Source organism: Brachypodium distachyon, chromosome 4 (genome assembly GCF_000005505.3).
Source record: "Brachypodium distachyon strain Bd21 chromosome 4, Brachypodium_distachyon_v3.0, whole genome shotgun sequence".
Lineage (NCBI taxonomy): Eukaryota > Viridiplantae > Streptophyta > Magnoliopsida > Poales > Poaceae > Brachypodium > Brachypodium distachyon.
In genome coordinates, this window is record NC_016134.3 from 11,928,201 (window position 1) to 11,948,074 (window position 19,874).

The 19,874-nt window shown below is 44.8% G+C and overlaps 1 protein-coding gene and 2 long non-coding RNA genes across 4 annotated transcripts; 1 reads left to right on the forward strand and 2 right to left on the reverse strand.

The window, feature by feature from the left end:
• The first annotated feature begins 237 nt into the window (after positions 1-237).
• On the forward strand, positions 238-2,214 carry LOC112268771. Its single transcript, XR_002960220.1, has 2 exons — positions 238-494; positions 1,361-2,214. It is a non-coding gene; the product is annotated as an uncharacterized LOC112268771 (long non-coding RNA).
• A 719-nt stretch (positions 2,215-2,933) lies between these two features.
• On the reverse strand, positions 2,934-4,046 carry LOC106866796. Of its 2 annotated transcripts, XR_001407672.2 has the most exons (3): positions 3,605-4,046; positions 3,326-3,432; positions 2,934-3,236 (listed from the first exon to the last, which is right to left on the reverse strand). It is a non-coding gene; the product is annotated as an uncharacterized LOC106866796 (long non-coding RNA). The 2 variants fall into 2 exon arrangements; XR_002960304.1 differs by having other exon boundaries at positions 3,326-4,046.
• A 9,104-nt stretch (positions 4,047-13,150) lies between these two features.
• LOC106866626 lies at positions 13,151-18,776 on the reverse strand. The gene is made up of 3 exons (XM_024462727.1): positions 18,652-18,776; positions 17,473-17,524; positions 13,151-16,878 (listed from the first exon to the last, which is right to left on the reverse strand). The coding sequence occupies exon 3, from the start codon at positions 16,491-16,493 to the stop codon at positions 14,991-14,993; it is 1,503 nt and encodes a 500-aa protein (XP_024318495.1). The 5' UTR covers positions 16,494-16,878; positions 17,473-17,524; positions 18,652-18,776; the 3' UTR covers positions 13,151-14,990.
• Between the last annotated feature and the right edge of the window lie 1,098 nt (positions 18,777-19,874).

Consider the following 19,874-nt stretch of genomic DNA (forward strand, 5'->3'; position numbering starts at 1 on the left):
TGTCACTGATAATTGGTCGAGAGATCGATCTGTTATCTGAGCCTTGACGAAGTGCCGCAATTAGAAATGTCATATCGTTGTTCAAAAAGGAAAAAAAAGCTATTCTACGATCACGGCTCAGATTTGTTGATACTTCTTGATACTCCAAGTGAGGTGTGTGGAGTAGTAGGGTAGAGTATTGAAAATAAGTACCTGGAGTAATCTGACAGTTTTCCCCCACCCCACCCCCACCATCTTTGTCTCCCCCGATCGCATAGAAGCCCCGCCGGCTCCCCTGGCTCCTCCGCCCAAGACTGCCTCCGCCCCCGCCCCGACGGCCTCCTCTGCCGTCCTCCCCTGTCTCCTCCGCGCCCCCACTCCGTCATCTGCTCCGCCACGGGAGAGCGGAGCGATATCTTCCGGCGCCCCTGGCTCCTCCGCCCCCGCCCCGACTGCCTCCTCCTCCCCCACTTGACGGCGTCTTCTACCCCGCGCCGCCGCCCTATGCTATTGATGTTAGTATGCCACTGCCCACTGCTGCTAATTTCATTTTGGAGCCAAGTTAGCGTTGCCTTTTCACCATTAATTAAGGTGGTGCTGGTATGAATTGCAGTAGTAGATGTACTTACTATGAATCACCTATTTGCAATTGTTTGTTGAATACTCTATATTCGACTCTCTGAAGTGGAAATTATTTGCTTAGACCAAATGCCATAAAACCCTGCTTTTACTGAAGCACTAAGTAGAAATTGTATTTGTTTCTGAATATTCTTCATCACATTTAGCTTGATTATAGTGGGGTTTATTTTAGATACTCCTTTTGTGTCTAACACAGTATCCTTGTCCTAGAATAGCATACCTGGTGTTAGGCTACAAATTATCTAAGATTTTGGTCTTTTGGATGGACTGAGAATTTTATGTAATTTTATTGAACTGTTAGTCAGTTCTTGGAGATTACGTGCTCACATTTTTGTGGGTTGTATAGCCATAAAGGAACTTCCTATCTAATCGTGGGAGCTTTAGTATATTTAATTGATCAGTTATCACACTATTCAGTCTTAATAGATTTCAATGTGTCTGAATGATCAGGCAGTTTGAGTGTACTTCTTGCTTACTAACAGTAAATCTGTTGGCTCATTAAAAGTAGCTCGGAAAAATTAAATCCTTCTAGTGGCGTGTTAGTAATAATTATATGCCGGTCCGGGCAAACTTGGCTAAAAGACATCTAGATGTTGATTGTGTGTGCTCGGTCTATGGAGTGGAGGAGGAGACAACATACCATGTTTTGATAAAGTGTAATTTTGTTCAATATTTCTGGCACATGTTCAAGGAGCTGTATGCGTATAAATTGCCTAATCTTCACTCTGTCACATGGGCACAGGACCTGCGTGATAACAATTCTGTTCATAGGAACAATGCTGTGCATTTCTATGTGGAATGTATGCAATCTGGACAACAAGGAACAAAAGAAGGCATGGAGAAGTTCTAATAAGCATTGTGCAGGCCTGCAGGTGGGCGAAAGAAATGTCGCTGGACCTGCTCCAGGCTTCTAATTCTGAAGCCAAGGGGAAGGGCAATAAGGCAGGCATTGTCAAAATAAATGTTGATGCCTCTTTCAATTCTGAAGCTCAAGATGGAGCCACGGGAGTGGTTATTCGTCATGACAAGGGCAAGGTTATTGCAATAAGGAACAAATGGTATAATTCTCTTCCAAACGTCATCACTACTGAAGCTCTGGCCTGCCGTGATGGAGTGGATTTGATGCTTACTCTAAATCTGGACAAGGTGATCATAGAGAAGGACAGCCAGGAGCTAGTTAATTTATGGTGTAGTAGGAGCAAGAACAGATCCTGTATTCTCCCTATTCTGTATCATATTCAGACTCTGTAATGAGCGGGGTTTCTTTGTAATCAATTATGTGAGAAGGGAGGCTAATTTGGCTGCACATTTCACAGCCAGAAACGCCTCACCCCTCAAACGCTCTGAACACTTGGATGTATGAGGTTCCTGTATTCCTCTATGCCTGTATTCAGCATGATAATCATGTTGACAATGAGTAATACAAAGGCAGTTTTTCTTCTAAAAAAAGGAAATCTGTTGGCTCATATTTATGTACCTAACTTAAACAAAAAAAGAAAGCTATATATCTGTCACCAATACAGGTTACATGTAAATTTGTTTTGTTTCAACAAACCATTGAATCAAATTATCTACTGAAAGGAAATGATTACAATATTCTCCAGATAAAGATGAAACACATACCAATTTGATCTGGCAAGTGGCCGGCATCAACTTGTGTTTCTCCCACTTTGTAATTAATTTTACTCTCTATTATGTACTGTATTTGTTGTCTATCTTCTGATTAAACACATTTGAACTTTTCTGGGAGTGCTTTACAGAAGTTAGAAAATGAGAAATCTGAAGGTTGAACTGGATCGACAAGTTAGTGTAGATGCCAGACATTATCAACCATAAGAACCTACAAGACAATCCTGCCTTTTGATGGATTTGATGGATCCTGCTGATTATGCTTTCCGAGACTGTTTTTGTAAACCTGGCAAGACGATGTATGATTTAGGGAGATGATCATCCATTTTTACGCCCACTATCATGATATATTTCTACGTTTGTGAAAATAAGGCGTAATTGACATCTTTTCATTGTACTACCATTTTCTTTGTTTAGCAACTATGAAGGATGTCTAACCTCTCAGTGTTCTACCCTATCATCCGAGATCATTTAAATATCTAAAATGTTTTTAAGCTTCATGGCCTCCAGTTTATGTCTCTTCTACTTACATGAGAATTACGAATCAACTGTTCGTCAGTAGCCAACTCATGGTTCTCAATGGCCGCTTGCTTTTCATTGAGATCCAATCATAGTTTACTCAACTTGAAGCATGAATTCTCTGGACGGTCATCTCAGGCAAGATACATGTGACAGAGAACACAAGCAGCCACAAAATTCAGAAGGATAGTCATAAACAATAACTTGTGTGCAGATTCAATAATAGGTCCAAAAGCATTAGCAATGTTACGCAACTCAAGCTGCAATAACAGACAAAAATTCCCTCTTAACAAGAGTTGTCCTATAACAGTCATGCATCATCTACTCTATCTTTCCCATATCTCCTTTTGGCAGGAATTTTTCCACTAATTCGTCCGCAGCAGATACACGAGGCCTTTCAAATATCCAACTATTTCAGATCCACCAAGCTTTGAAATTCCAAAGACCCTGTCCACAAAAGTTACTGGGACCTGGATAGGACAATGGGGGGTTCATTATCAAAGCCACAAAATCCGTCCAGCCTTAGACAAATGAGAATTGGCAAAGCATAAAGACTTACCTCTTCAATGTGATCTAGTAGCCCTAACAATCATCTCCATTTGGAATACATAGCCCTTGCTGACGCACGAGGAGATCAAATCTTCCAAAACACTTCGCTTATACAGCCTAGGAAATCAGCTGCGTCAAATAACAGTAATGATCGCGGGATGTTTTGTCTAAACTGTGTTTCAAACGCTGTGGCCGGTTTCAATGAAATTTGGGACCGGGGGGCTGTGGCCCCTAATCTTCTAAAAAAAAATAACAGTAAGGATCTTGATTCAGGTAAAATGAGACACACCTAAATGATCCGGTCAAATCAGAAGCTCCATGTGTAGTAAACTAGTAATGTACTAATGTTTGTGCTAGAACATTTGCTCCCCTGCTAGTTAATGTGGAGTGCGGCAGCGCGCTGTGAGGAGGGCGGCATGCGGCGGCGCTGGCTTGGTGGAGGGCGGCGGCGGCGCGCTGCAGGAGGGCGAGGACGGCGCTGGTGGAGGGCGGCGGCGGCGCACGCTGGCGCTAGGCGAGGTAAGCGGCGCCGCGGGCTGGGTGTAGGGCGGCGGCACGCGCTGGTCGAGGGCCGCGGCGGAGAGAGGGGTTGGCAGGCCGGCGGCGCTCTCTCAAGAGGGACTCTGTGAAATTAGGGAGGAGAGAGGGCTCGGGAGCGAGGGAGACGATGTAGTTTTTCTATTTTTACTAATGTGTAAATGTGAAAGACTGATATGCCCATTTCTAATACTCCGTTGGGGTGGATGGAGTATTGGGCACGGGAGAATTTGCCCCTTTTATAGCATGCAGCTCTTGGAGACGGAGGCGGTGTATATGCTGGTTTTGAGCTGGGTTGTGCATGTTAATTAGGATCTTGGCCATTATGCTGATATCTCAACGACGTGCGTGTATGAGCATGATAATTATCGGCTCAAGTCTGTTGGGCTAGTTTAATACCCATGGCATGTTCCGTGCACAAGTATTTGTTACCTGTGGGAAGATACGAGATCCATGCGTAGCCCTATGTATCGGCAGTTCGTACTAGCTAGCTGGTCTGGCCATCAAGTTCATATATACTTGTCCTTGTTTGATGGCGGGCGTGACTGAATTTGGAGACTTAGCACCTGCATCTTAACCGAAGGAATTAAGATTATATATTAATTGGAATTAACCCCTCTAGCTAGCTTGTACTCCCTCCGTTCCATAATTCTTGTCTCAAATTTGTGTAAAAATGGATGTATCTATTTCTAAAATAATAATTATGAAACGAAGAAAGTACTGCTACTTTAGTAATCACGCTAGCAACTGGTAGTGCTTGCCTCGTTTGGAGTACGTGCCCATGTAGCGCGAGCGACTCGATCTCTGGACTCCTGCTTCCGCAGCACGTCCGTCCCCTTCCGGCCATACGGCCGGCCCATCCTCCGTTTTCGACCATGGGCTTGTTGATATCTCGATAGCCCTGACCGTACCGGACATGTCCCGTTGAGAAAAACCCAAGCCTAAGATGAACATGTCTTTGCCTCCAAAAATGAAAAGGTTACATGTCTCAAGAAGAGAAAAAAAGCAATGGATTCAAGTTTTTTTTAAACTATTGCAGGTCCGCATCACACTGTCACAAGGCACGTTTATTCTCAACCGGCTAGAGTAATAATTTTTCGAACCGAGCCTAGTCAATCGTCCTCCTTGAGAGCCAATCCAATCCTTCCAAACAGCCAATCGAATCTTTGAGTTCAAATTATTTCTCTCAGACAGCGAGGCAAAATAGTCTACTATGGTAATCAGGTTTGGTTTTCTAGAAAAAAATATCTTGAAATATTCTAGTAGCTTTGAATTTTAGGTTTAAATTTGGCGGATCCAAGATGCTCTTACTTGTGTGGGTAGATACATATGTGGTACTTTTTGTTCATGTGGAGGTAAGAATGCCTGGTGGGATGGTTGATTCAGGTGGGTTATACAAACTAATTAACTCGTGATCTACTCATGTATGTACATATTAAGTTACTTCATACAGGAAAATAAACAAGGATTGTCAGTTAAAGAAAGGAAACCAGCTGAGAGGGACAGACACAGACGTGTGTACACTGCTCCGGAAAAGGTTAGCAGCGGCGGACAGACACAGTCAAGATCCCAGATCTCTTCGATCACGCCATAGTACGCTTCTGTAGTGCTTTGGTTATCAGAACTAGTCTCAGTAATCAGCACTATACCGTTATTTTGGTAACTGCTCTTACGATCTTGATCCTTGGTGTAGTATGTATACCTGTTCATTGCGTACGACTGGTAAGTCACTACGCAGCCGTCGGGTAGCCGCGAAAACTTTTGAGCGGTTCTTTCTTCTTTATTTGCCGCCACCCTGGCATACCAAAAACTCTTAAGCCACATGGCGAATGTTGCATTGTGGATCTTGTGTATCCAATCAGCACTCCTGTTAGGGTACCGGTTTTCAAGTTCTTCCATATGCATGTCGATGAAAAGCTGGACCTCGTACATATGTTGCAGCACCATTGTATGTGCTCTCATATAGTCGCCCTCTCTCCCCGATGAATACACATCCAGAACCTTCCGGCCAAGCTCACCTTCACCTTCTAGTTTGCACTTATGTCGTGATTCGGGTACTCCTATGGGTTTGCGATCCGCCAACCAATCAATGGCGTACTCCACACACTCTTCTGTATGGTAGCCTTGCATGATGCTACCTTCCGGATGCCCTCTGTTACGAACATACCGCTTCAGCACCCCGTTGTATCGTTCGGGCCCATACATGTTGTGCGGAAAGGAGGGCCCTAGTAGGATTATCTCGTCGGTGATATGGATCATCTGATCTACCATCATATCGAAGAATGTTGGAGGGAAGAACATCTCATATTCACACAAAATTTGAATTTGTATCATTGAATCCTTCAGCTAGAGGCAGCGTTCCACCGTGATGGATTTTTGCCCGATTATGTCAAAGAAGTCACAAAGCTTCATCACCGTCTCTCTGACCCATGGCTCCATGGCACTTCTTATTGCAACTGAAAGTAACTGCGTGATAATCATGTGACAGTCATGAGACTTCATGCCAACTAGCTTGTGACTCTTCATGTCAATGAGTCTCTTGATGCTGGACGAGTAGTTGGATGGAACTTTTATGCTGTGGAGACACTAGCACATTCTGTGTAACTCGGCTTTGCTCAAGGTGTAACACGCAGGTTTACATCGTGTCGTTAACGTGACCTCACCATTGTGGTCTTCCAGTGACTCTTCCTCTACCGCCCACAGCTTCTTCCTTATGCCCAAGAACTCCAGGTCCTTCCGTGCCTTTGGCCCATCTTTTGTCATCTGCATTGTTCATTAGCAAGCCCAACAAGCTATCGCACACGTTCTTCTCGACGTGCATGACATCTATGGTGTGACGGCTTTGTAAGAATTTCCAGTAAGGCAGGTCCCAAAACACTGACCTCCTTTTCCACACAGGTCCATCGCCATCCTTCTCTTTCGCTTGCGGATTTGCTTTCCCGGCAACAACTTCTAAGTTCCTAACAATTTCATAGATTTCGTGCCCAGTCTTTTCCCTGGGCTTCGGGCGAGGCTCTGCACTCCCATTGAAGTTTTTCTTGTCCTTCCACCATGGGTCATCGGGTTGCAACCACTTTCGGTGTCCCATGTACACAATCTTCTATGAAACTGGCAGCCTCTGTGAGTTCGTTTCATCCCCGCACTTTGTACACACTTTGTACCCATGTGTGCGTTGGCAAGATGAGTTCCCGTTCGCAGGGTAGTCATGCACACATGTCAGCAGAGCTGCCCGAAGGGTGAACTTCTCCTTCTTGTGAGCGTCCCAAACCTTTCGGCCCGTACTCCAAAGTTTCGCAAGTTCATCTTTCAATAGCTCCAGATACACGTTCAGATCAGCTCCTGGTTGCTTAGGACCTTGTATGAGCATGGATAGGTGGATGTACTTCCTCTTCATGATAAGCCACGGAGGAAGATTGTATATGAACAGGATCACTGGCCATGTGCTGTGTTTGCTGCTCATGTTTCCGAACGGATTGATTTCGTCCGTACTCATCCTGAACCTGATGTTCCTGGGCTCTGCGCCGAAGTCTGGAAACTCCTTGTCCAGGGTCCTCCATTGAGCCGCATTGGCGGGGTGTCTAAGTACACCATCGTCGTTACGGTACACCCCATCAAGATCAATATCCTTCTGAGTCGAGTCGTGGAAGATGAACCACCTGGCCTCCTTCTCGTTTTGAAACCAACGCTGCAGCCGGCTACCACACGGGAGGTACCATACCGTCTTGGCCGCTGGACCACGAGTCACTTCTTCCTCCGGGAGGCCCTCAGGATTGGGGTCTTTCTTCCTATATCGGGATGTTTTGCATACTGGACAGCTGTGCATGTCTTTGTAGTCACCCTTGTATATGATGCAGTCCAACGGACAAGCATGGTATCTGACAACCTCTAACCCGAGGGGACATGCAACCTTCTTCGCTTCGTAAGTGCTCTTAGGCAACATGTTGCCCGCAGGAAGAACTGTAGAAAGGTAACTCAAAATATATGTGAATCCCGAGTTCACGATGTTATATTATGCCTTCATTCGGAGAAGTTCGAGCGTTACTTCCAGCACACTTTTGTCCAGCCCTGCATTTTCATACAACGGCGTCTCTGCGTCCTCTCTCAGCTTCTGGAAATTACGGGACACTATCTCATCGTCAACGTCATCTAACTGTTTACGCAGGTGCACATCATCTAGCATTTCGGCCACCCTGCCTTGCGGAACTTCTTGAACTTCGCCATTGCATGGTTCGTCGGGTGGATCATCATGCTCCATGTTCTCCATTTCTGGGTCGCTTTCAACTTCAATGGCATCCTCGCCGTGACAAGTCCAACGTGAATAGCCCAACACAAAACCGTGTAGGAGCAAGCGCAACTCCACATCGCTTGGCAGAAGCATCATTGTGTTACGACAATTGCTACATGGACAACATGTCATGTCGTCCCCTTTTCTCAGCATATGTTCCGTGGCAACATCAGTGAAGTCCTTCAGTTTTCTTATCCACTCTTCGCAATGTCTTGTCTCCTCGTACATCCAAGAACGGCTCATCAAGCTAAAACACGATAAACAAACATAAATCAAGTTACATATAGTATCACACAAAATTTCAGCATGACCTTTGCTATAAAATTTACAAATTTTACAAAACAATTGCCAAATAAACACCCACCCACACCCACATGTGAACACAAACGGCACGATGGCCCGTATACATGTACAAACAAACACAAACACGGGACGATGGCCACGGAACATGCACATTCAACACATATTTTATTGAGAGAGAGTTTACTTAATCACAGAGAGAGAGGGGAGCAGAGAGACAGAGGGGACCAGAGAGACAGAGGGGAGAGGGCGCGCGCGCAGCAACTAGCACCACAAAGAGAGGGAGAAACGGAGTTAGGGGAAGAGTGGGGGACCTCCCAAGCAAGGGGGCCGGCCGGGATAGCTCCTAGAGAGAGATCGAGCTCTCCCGGCCGCCGGCGCCATTTCAGCCACATCGAGGAAGAAGAGAAGAGAGGAAGGAGCTAGAGGAAAGGAGAGGGAGAGGAGGAAGAAGGAGAGGGAAAGGGAGCAACCTTCCGGCCGCCGGTGCCATGGAATTTTGGCAGAGCTTCGCCGTCGCCTGTGTGTTGAGGAGCCGCAGCTGGTCTAGAGACGCGCGAGCTGAGGAAGATAAGGCCACAGTAACTTTGCTTTATAGATAACTTACCAGTGGCGGTTCAAAGAATCTGCCCGCCACTGGTAACCGGGATGGGAATCTCTGAGGAGCACTAGTGGCGGTTAACTGATGCGGCCACTGGTATTAGGAGCACTAGTGGCGGTGAAAGCCGCATGAGTGCTGGCACCGCCACTAGTGCTCCACTAACAGCAGCGGTGGAAGCTAACCACCATTGGTACTGATCGTTTCAGATTCTTCCAACGACTTACCAGTGGTGGGTTTTTTTTTTTACCACTTTAAACACCACTAGTGCTCATGCGTCGGTGCCTACTAAAGAGCTCCAGTGGCGGTGAATGACCACCACGGGTGCTAGAGCACCGGTTCTGTACTAGCAGTGGCGATGGTTGCTCACCGCCACTGGTATTCGTTTTAGATTTCTCCAATGAGGTCCAGTGGCGGTGAATTTTTTGGACCAGCTGTACCGCCACTGGAGCTCGTGCGCCAGTAACCCATTCTGGCGTAGTGGTAGGAGGTAGGAACAGGACCACTAGAAACCACTTGGCCTTAAGGCAGCACGAGAGGAATGTGACAACATTTTTGTCAACGTGACGATCTAAAAGTCACGTTTAAGGCCCATGCGCATAGACATATATTTTATAAAGGAAAAATATCAGCTGCAAACCACCTTACCTGCGGTGCAACCTTCATAGAAATCATGTTTAGAGGTGTTAAAAAAAATCTAAGATAATACCATATGTTGGATATGTGACGTTACAGGAACATGCAAAATTTTAAGTCAAAATTAAACTCAATTACGTTTGGAAGGAATAAAAAATAAATATATATATGCGAGCGGATAGTGTTAAAAGTGAAGAACCACTATCATGTTGAATTTTTTTTCACTGCTGCAACCATATTGAGTTTGGACTTGAACTTTTACGCACATGTGAAACATTATTTTCCTAACGTATGCAATTTTATTGAGAATTCTTTTTCACATTTTATAATGTTTTCATGGAGTTTTTAATATGACGTCCCTTTCATGTAATAGCTAGCATACAGTAAGTACTCTGTATCCATCCATATATATAGTAGAAGTAGGAAGTACAACATTATGAAATTAGTGTGTATGACCCAAATTGTGAAAGGAAACATTAAGATAATGAAAAGGGGGAAATTAACGAGAGGATGGGTGATTGGACCACGCCGAGGTACATTACTACATTGCGCGCGTCCACCACTTATTAGTACGTGGCATGCATGGCATAGGGGACAGAGATTGAGTAAGACAAAGAAAAAAAATGCACGCGATGACCGGCGATCAGTTGCCCGGAAACGCGTTGTTGCACGCTGTGGTACAGGCGTCCTCGCAACTCTTGGAGAAAGTTTTGGTGCAGTCGCCTGCATTCTTGCAGATCATGGCGTTGCACACGACGTACACCGCGAGTGCATTGCAGGCAGTGTTACAGGCAGGATAGCAAAGCTTGCGGTCATTGTAAGTGCACTGTCCCCCGGGGGCCAGAGTGTACACCAACTTGCCAGCGTTATCGAAGTAGCACTGGATGAGGCCCAGGAGGAAGGTCGGGTTCTCCGGAGTGCCGATCGGCACAGCCGGCAGCACGGCCATCGTCGGCTGCGCCGCGGAGGACAGGAGGATGACCAGCACCGCGCAGACGGCCGTTATCTTAGGCGCGGCGAAGGCAGCCATTGCTATCAATTCCTACGAGGATGTGACTGGACTAGCTAGCAAGGAAGATGATGCTTGAGCGCGAGAAGATGGTAAGTGAGAGAGTGTGTGCTAGCTGGTGCTCTTCTCAGAGCCCGGAGGTGCTCCTTTTATAGGCAACATATGTCTATGTGTACGTATAGAGAAGATGGTAAAGTGAGAGAGTGTGTGCTGGCTGGTGGTCTTCACATCTTGATCTTCATATTTTTGCACGCATTGCCATGCAGGCCGTACCTTGACTTTGCTACCTTCATATCACAGCACACATCTATCGATCGTCCTGGTGGTGGAGCTACTACATGGGTGCACGGTACCACTTATCGTTCATATATCTGCGCATACATCACTGTTCAAACTTTATCGTTCATATTTCTACGCATACGTACATCACTGTTCAAACTTTATCGTTCATATTTCTACGCATACCCGCACGTAGAGGCGCAACGCCACCCATTCGTATATTCAGATGATTTCTTTTTCTCAAGTACTATTCTTCATTAGTACTAATCAAAGGTTACTGGTGCAACGATGAATTAAAACTACCGATCCTCCCAGTGTCTCAAATAAACAGTTACTCCTTAAGTTCCAAATATAAGGTGTTCTAGATTTTCAATGTCAAACTTCTTTAGATTTAATCAAGATTGTGAAAAATATGTTAATATATACATAAAATAAGTATACTATGAAGTGATGTATCATGATGGATTTTATAAAAAGTCTTAGATGTTGGTAGATAGTTCTATAAATTTGATCAAATTTAAAATTTAAATTTAAATTGTATGCTCAGGGTCTAACTTTTGATTTTGCAAAAAGGGTAGCTATCACCTTGTTTCTTAATTACTCATGGGGATTGGGGAATGTGCATGTACAGTGTCATGGACCTTTGCGTGTTCACTCCAAGTGGATTATAGAATTAACTCGTGATCCACTGATGTAGGAGAACTTATGCTAATTTAATCTATCACCATGTTGCTTAACCATGGAGTATGTAGTCTGCAGTATCATGCATGCACCTTCGCGTCTTGACTCGAGTGGATTATAGAATTTACTCGTGATCCACGCATGTGATCTTGCTGCCACGCACGCCCATATACAGCCGGACCGACGAGCCTCGAGCAAGTCTCTTCCACGTATGTATGGGCTGAACTATCCACGGCTACGATCTCGGCCATACAGGCCCATCCTCCGTTTTGGACCATGGGCTTGCTGCTGCCTCGAGAGCCCGTGGCTGGTGCAGATTGATCTGCTGTGCATGTATTTCCCTAACAAAAAGATAGAGTACATGTCTCAAGAATAAAAGCCAAGGATCTACAGGTTTTTATGTTGAGCTACCAAAGGTCAGATGGTCACCGTCACAAGCCACATTTGTTAATTTGACTAAACCGGCTCCAGTAGTTTTTCGAGCCGAGCCTAGTCAATCCTCCCCTGAGAGCTGATCCAATCCTTCTTGAGAGCCAATCCAGAGTTTTAGTTTAAATTATTTATCTTAAACAGCCAGGCAAAATCACCTAGAAAAAGCATATTTATAGTCAATTCAGGGTAACGAAGTTTTTCTAGAAAAAATTCAAATGTTTCTATAAGTTTTGAATTTTCAGTTTAAATTTGGCCCAATCCTATACTCTTGCCTGTGTGGGTAGATTTGTATGAGATACTTAAGACAGCATGCTAGCACAGCATCGCTTGATCAGCGTCACTATGTTTCAATAAAATTGAGTGCGTTTTATCTGTGAATTGTGTTGTCCAGTGATCAAACACCATCGGTGCTGCAAGTTTACTATCAATTCATGATTTCAAGATGGGTTTGCCTCACATTTGTACCGTTTCAAAATGGTTATCAAATACGTACATGCTGGACTGCTGGTCGAGAAATGGTGCTATCAAACAAGCGGTCGCGGAACGAGGGATGCAAATGCTATAAGGCTAGTCATAGTGCATAGTAACATAAAGCAATAACATGTATGTGTTCGTAGTCTATGTTACTATGTCAATAGTGGGAGTAACATAATTTGTGATAATATATAAACCTCATTAATTGTCATATAGACTCGTTCTATCTTCGAAATTTGATGTGATGGTAACATTTTTTTGAGGGATTGATGTGATGGTAACATATATCTACTGTAGTTACCATCTCACTCTATTTCTTCATTAATTATCATGACATGCCACCAAAATGTCTAGTTGGCATTTATGTTACTATGTAAGTTAGTTGCACTATGAGTAGTCTAAGTCGCGGGCGCCTCGGATTCGCGGGTTCTTAGAACCCTGATACCCAAGTTGCTGGGGAACTTCACAAGTCCAGTCATGTGATCTCAGATCCAAATCATCATGTCACCGATGCAATCTCAACTCTCAGACCAGCCTTCAACTTTGTTACTATTCATAAGTCAGGTTTGTCCCGGCGATATAAAAGTCGGATACACACTCCGCGAAAAAGAAAGACTGACACGATACTTTTTATTCATCTATATATAGCGTGCAACTCATGGGTACATTATTAATAGTAGTAGTAAAACATTACATGATCGCGGGTGCACCACAAATTGTGAAATAGGAAACATTGAATATAGATAAATAGAAGGGAAAACCAGAGGTGAGCATATGCGAATGTTTCACCAATCTAGTGTTACAGAATGATGGTATAGATGGTAAATAAACTCGGATTAATGGCCGGCATACCCACGCTGCAGGCGGTGATGAGGGGCCCGTTGGAAGCTAGGTGGGTATGGCCAGGCACAGCTGCACGCAGGATTTCTCACATCCAGGGGTGAATACATCAACACAGGTCTTGCCCAGCACTTGCAGCGCCGTCCCTTGCACGCCGCAAATGAGTTTCTCGCACAATACCTTCTCTGCGAAGTCCTTGCAGACATCTCTGCAGTTTTGTTCGCAAACATACCTGCTAGTACTGCAAGTTGGCACAACTAACCCGAGGAAGTCAGCGGCCATCGCCGGCTGCCCCACGGTGGACAGAACGATGACCAGCACGGCACACCCGGCCGCCATCTTAAGCGTGGAGGCAGCCATTGATTGATATTCGTACCAAGGAAAGATATGGCCAAGAGAATTAAGATGGCAAGTACTGAGAGTGTGTAGTACTGGTGCTCTTACGAGTGCCGGGCGATGCTGTTTTTATAGGCAACAACGTGCCAGCAACCTAGCTGTCACTCTGAGGAGCTAGCGCCTCTTGGTTGGTTTCGGCGGTGGAGCTATATGGAATTAATTAAAGGACGACTTCACATATCGGTATTTAGATTTTTTGTTGTTTATATTTTTTTAAGCACAATTATGTATATATGTAGTAGCTGTACGTGGAGGGACAACTTCGATCTGATGGTCGATGCTGCTCGTATTTTGACACATATTAATTAATTGTAACTACTAGCTACTGCACGCATAATCTAGCATAAATTTTAGTCCAAGATAAATGACTGCCATATGGCTTATTAATTTCCAATTTTAATACCCTAGAACTAGCGGTCTTCCTCGAACTGTAAAACCGTTCTGCAATATCTAATCCTTCATGTGATCGCATCCCACACAATCTGGATGCATGAAACATCGCCCAAAAACTATGGCAACGTCTCTGCATGAATGATCCGTGCATGTGCTTTCTTAGTTACTTGTGATTTCCTACGTATGCAGTATCATGCACCAGTTGACCACACTGCATTTATAGAGTTTACTCGAGATCCACACATACGGAGTATGTATTAACCTATCCTAGAATATTTTTCTTTTTTCCGGTTAACCAATGCTAGAATCGATCTAACCGTATATGGACGCCATCATATCTCTCTTCACTCATAATGGAAAATATGCATTAAACTGCAGCATCGTATCATGAAAACTTCACATCTTCATGCAGCGCAACTTAATTTGTTTGGTAATATATTTCCAATTGAGGGAATCGCATTGGAGGCCCATGAATTTGGCACCCGGGCTTAATTAGTTTAGTCCAACACTTGAAAATCTATCATAGGTACCCCTAAACTTGGTTTGCGGGCACACATTAGGTCCAAATGACAATTCTGACCGTAATCCTGATGACATGGCGTTCACGATTCTTTCTATGGGTTTTTATTTGTAGCACCTTTTCAATTCTTTTTTTTTTTGGAAAACCCATTCCCATGTTGCTCCCTTCAATTTAGTTCTACCGGAGAACCTAGCTTTTCTGAAAGACTTTTTGCCAGGACCTTCGGCAAAGGGATTCCACGCGAGCTACCTTCGGCAAAGGGATTCCACGCGAGCCTACTTACTCTCCTTTATTCTCACCCCCAGCTCACCCAAATCTCGACCAGAACCCTAAATAGGCGGGGGACTTCCATCATTTGGTCTCTGTCGAGAGCGAACGGGGCCTTTGGCCTGATGTCTGACCTGCCTGGCACCTTTTTAATGCTTAGTTGTGGTCTATCACAAAGTTCTTCTTGATCTTTTCTAGCCTTTGGATTATCTTTCGTCTTGTCAATAATGTTGAGAATTGTGTTGAAAAGGGCTTCGGCGACATTCTTTTCGGTGTGCATCACATCAATACAATGTGGAAGAATAATGTCTTTGAAGTAGGGGAGCTCCCAGAAGCATGACTTGTGAGTCCAGTTGTGTGTATCACCATACCCCAGGAACTTGTCAGATTGTGTCGGGTCGGGCAAAAGAGCATCCGGCTCAGAAAGAAGCTCAGAACCGGTGCGATAACGGGGTGGCCCCTCTTCGACGACCACACATTTCCTGAAGTTCTTCTTGTCTTGTCTGAACGGATGGTTAGGCGGGAGGAATCGCCTGTGCAGATCGAAGCAACAATACTTGCGACCATGAGCAAGCCGATAGAACTCCAGATCAGTCCCGCAGTGTGGGCACATGAACTTCCCCTGCAAGCCTTTGCCGGAGAGTATAGATCCCCCTGGGTGGTCATGAATGGAGAACTGGAACCAGATATGCATCCTAAAGTTTGTCTTGGTAGCTTTGTCGTACACCATGATCCCTTCCTCCCAACCTCTTTTCAACTCCTCCATCAGGGGCCGCATATACACATTAATGTTCTTCCCTGGATATTCTGGTCCTGGAATTATCAGCGCCAAGAACATGTACTTCCGTTGCATTATCATTCCGAGAGGAAGATTGAGCGGAATTACAAACACTGGCCAGTAGCTGTATGGGGCACTCGTCATGCCAAATGGATTGAACCCATCAGTTGTGATGGCAACTCGAACATTCCGAGGCTCCGCGGCTTTCACCGGATACTTCCAATCAAAATCCTTCCATGCTTCGCCATCCGACGGATGTGTCAACATCGGCCTATGATCCTTGTCGTATTTGTATTTCTTTCCCAGTTTGTGATGCGTCACAGCTTTGCCAGGCACGTCGAATAGCATCATCCGGCCAATTCTTTCTGAGAATGGAAGCATACTAAGAACTTTATGGGGTATTTTCGACTGCACCAGACCCTTCCCGTGGTCTACCTCGACATACCTAGAGAAATTGCACTTGGAACAATGCTTGGCATCCGCGTATTCTCTGTCAAAAACCGTGCATCCATTTTTATATGAATGTAGGCACTGAGCCGGCAACTTAAGTACACTAAGCATTTTGTTCGCCTCGTACATGCTTTTAGGCAAAAGGTGGCCTTCCGGGAGGAGACTACCGATAACTGCCATCATCACATCAAACCATTCTCTACTCAAGTTGAACTGGGTCTTCACAGCCATTATTCTATTAACGGCATCCAGCTTATTGACCTTTGTGTGAGCATGCAGATCTGTGCTTGCCTCCGCCAGCATATCAAGATAGGCCTTAGAGGTTGCCTCCCGTTCTTACCTCCGTTGGAACGCATGCTTCCTCCAAATCATCTAGCATGTCCTGGAACCCCGTATCATAGTTATCCGTGCGCCTTCACACGACCTCCTCTCTTCCTCTTTCCTCTTGCTCACCATGGTAGCCCCATCGGGTATAGTTTGGCGTGTACCCATACAACACCAAGTGATTGCCCATCTCATCCTTTGTGTGTCGTGTCTTGTTATTGCAACAACTACAAGGGCACCAAGCACGCTCTTCTCCTGTAGCAAATGCAACCTCCAAGAAATATGCCGTGTTTTTCATCCAATCATCATCCCGGTCTATCCGACTACGGCGGCCACTGTACATCCACCGACGATCAGCCATTCTCTGCTATTTTCGGATACCACATGACACCAAAGGGATACACGGTTTAATAACGCAACTAGCAACACAAGTAATTAGTTTCGTCAAATTAATTACGTCACATATTTTATTTGTTCACTGAAAAGGGCATGTGCTGAACTATTCCACTGATAGGTAAGGATAGGTCCTAATCCCACCCGACGGTGTGTAGATTGGGCCGTTTCCGTGCTCTAGTCCGGTCCGAGACGAAATTTCGGCAGCACCTCCCCGTTGTTCTCCAAATACACGTCTCGACAACAAGCCAAGAGAATGTGCATCAGGAGAACAACGGGGAGATGCTGCCGAAATTACGTCTCGGACCAGACTAGAGCACGGAAACAAACCCAATCTACACACCCTCGGGCTGTCCAAAAAACGTGGACAATCTGAAAGAGTTACGCTTATAGATATGCAAGTCTTTGACATTTAAACTACAAAGACTTGCATATCTATATACGTAACCCTTTCAGACGGGAGACGCATAGGGTTACGCGACTTTGACATTTAAACTACAAGTGTCATCGGCTCGATGGCCGGGACAGAGCAAAAGGGGAAGGCGAGATAGAGGGAGATGCTCACCAAGCTACACCGTAGACGAAGTAGTCGAGGTCGAGGTCGAGGTCGATGTCACCTACATGAGCATGAACATTTTATAAGCATACAAGCATAGATGCATGCACATTCGCAAAGAAGCATACATTTTATGAGCATACATTTTATAAGCATACATGCATGAGCATGAACATTTTATACGCATACAAGCATACAAGCATACATGCATGCACATTTTCATCCAAGCATTTTATATACAAATAAGCTACTATACATTTTATACAAATAAGCTAAAGCTACTAAAGCTTTGTATACAAATAAGCTACTAAAGCTACTATACATTTTCATCCAAGCATTGTATACATTTTCATCCAAGCATTTTATATACAAATAAGCTACTATACATTTTATACAAATAAGCTAAAGCTACTAAAGCTTTGTATACAAATAAGGTACTAAAGCTACTATACATTTTCATCCAAGCATTGTATACATTTTCATCCAAGCAGGGCATTGTATACATTTTCATCTAATTATTTATCTCAATATTGACATTGAAAAAACAGGGCATAATTATTGGTTGCAAATTATGATGAAAGAAATAATTTGTACACGAAATGAACAAAGAAATAAACTGATCAAAGCATACACTTCTCTGTTTTGCAGACATCCATGGAACAAAATGGTGAGCAGCTCAATTTTGGGAGCTCAGATTTGCTAACTGATGAAATATGATGCAGGTAAACAAACCACAATTTTTTTGTTTGCTCTTGTTCTAATTTCAGTTTTAAGAAAAATCCACCATACTCAGGATGACCATTTGGTGTGCATGAAAATGTATCATACACTGATCTGCTTATGGGGCATATAATATTCAGAGTAAGATTTTTCATACTTTGTACAAAACCTAAACTTCAACTTCAGACCCCTTGCAAAAAAAATCAAAAGGGAGTGGGGACTAATCTTCAGAACTTATGCACAGTTGATGCACTGAATAAACAGCACCCCCTAACAGCAAGTACCAGCAACCCAAAAATTCAGAGAAATGCCTGATTCCCTGAACAGAACAGTTGATACACTGAATTAAACAACACCCACTGACAACAAGTACCAGCAAACCAAAAAGTTCAGGAAATGCCCTGATTCCCTTAACAAAACAGAAGATGCACGGCAGGGGATCAGGCAAAGCAACATCAACTACTATACCTCACCACGGGAGCAGACACGAGGAAGTCACAGGCACTGAGAGAGCTCGAAAAATCGAAGCTACGGCTAGGGAGGAGGGGAGGCAGGCGGTGGGGGAGGCGGGGCCGGTGGGGAGGGAGGGTGGGTGCGGGGGAGAGGGGAGGAGGGGCGGCCGGCGGTGGGGGAGGAAGGGGGGAGGCGGCGGGGTGGGGCGGGGTGGGGGAGGTGAGGAGGGGAGGGGGCGGCCGGGGGAGGAGAGGAGTGGAGGCGGCGGCCGGGGGAGGAGAGGAAGGGAGGCGGCGGATCCGGCCGGGGCGGGGCCGGATCCGTCCGTGGGAGGCGGCGGCGGGGAGCGCGGCGGCGGGCGGCGGCGAGGAGAGAGCGGGGGAGGGAGGCAGTGAGGAGAGAGCGGCGTAGAGGGGAAGGCTTTTTTTTTTAAAAAAAGTAAAAACCTTTGAAAGGCTTTTTTTTCTACACAAAAAATAATAACCTTTGCCTGCGGTCCTGATAAAAGGCCGCCGGCAAAAGCTTTTTTTATTTTTCCCAGAATCTACTTCGAACTGAACAGGAAGAAAAAAAAATAATAACCTTTGCCGGTGGCCCCGAGAAAAGGCCGCCGGCAAAGGCCTTTTTTATTTTTATTTTATTTTTCCCAGAATCCACATCGAACTGAACGAGAAGAAAAAAAAAATAATCCTTTGCCGTGGCTCCGAGAAAAGGCCGCCGGCAAAGGCGTTTTTTTTATTTGAACTGAAGAAAAAAAAAATTACCACTTTGCCGGCGGCCTCGAAAAATAGCCGCCGGCAAAGGTGGCTTTGCTGAAGGCCCGCAGAATAGCCGCCGACAAAGCTTTTTTTTTTCCTTTTTTGTTTGTTTTGTGATTTAAATCAAGGATATTGTAAACACATAGAGCAATATATGTTATTTAGATTGAACCCAATTTGTACTTATAAAATAAAGAAAACTAATTACTCATTGCCAGCGGCCGTTTTGGTGAAAAACCAGTAACAAAACACTAAGGAACATTCAAACCCAAGCCCTAGAGTGAGGAAAACACGTAATTCGGACTGAGGGAGAAGAATCCTTTGATGACTTGGTTAGCTTTTTGGTTTTTCATGTCCCCATGTGCCATTAGAACACAAAGGTAGAGTAAAGTGACTTGAGAACACAAGTTTTGGTGAAAAGCTACCCCGTGCACGCCACGAGCTGGCCCACAGGAGGGGGCGATGTCTCAAATCACACGA

Excerpts from the sequence above, each read along its gene's own strand:
- LOC106866626 (XM_024462727.1), bottom strand. The coding sequence starts at position 16,493 with ATGCTGGCGGAGGCAAGCACAGATCTGCATGCTCACACAAAGGTCAAT.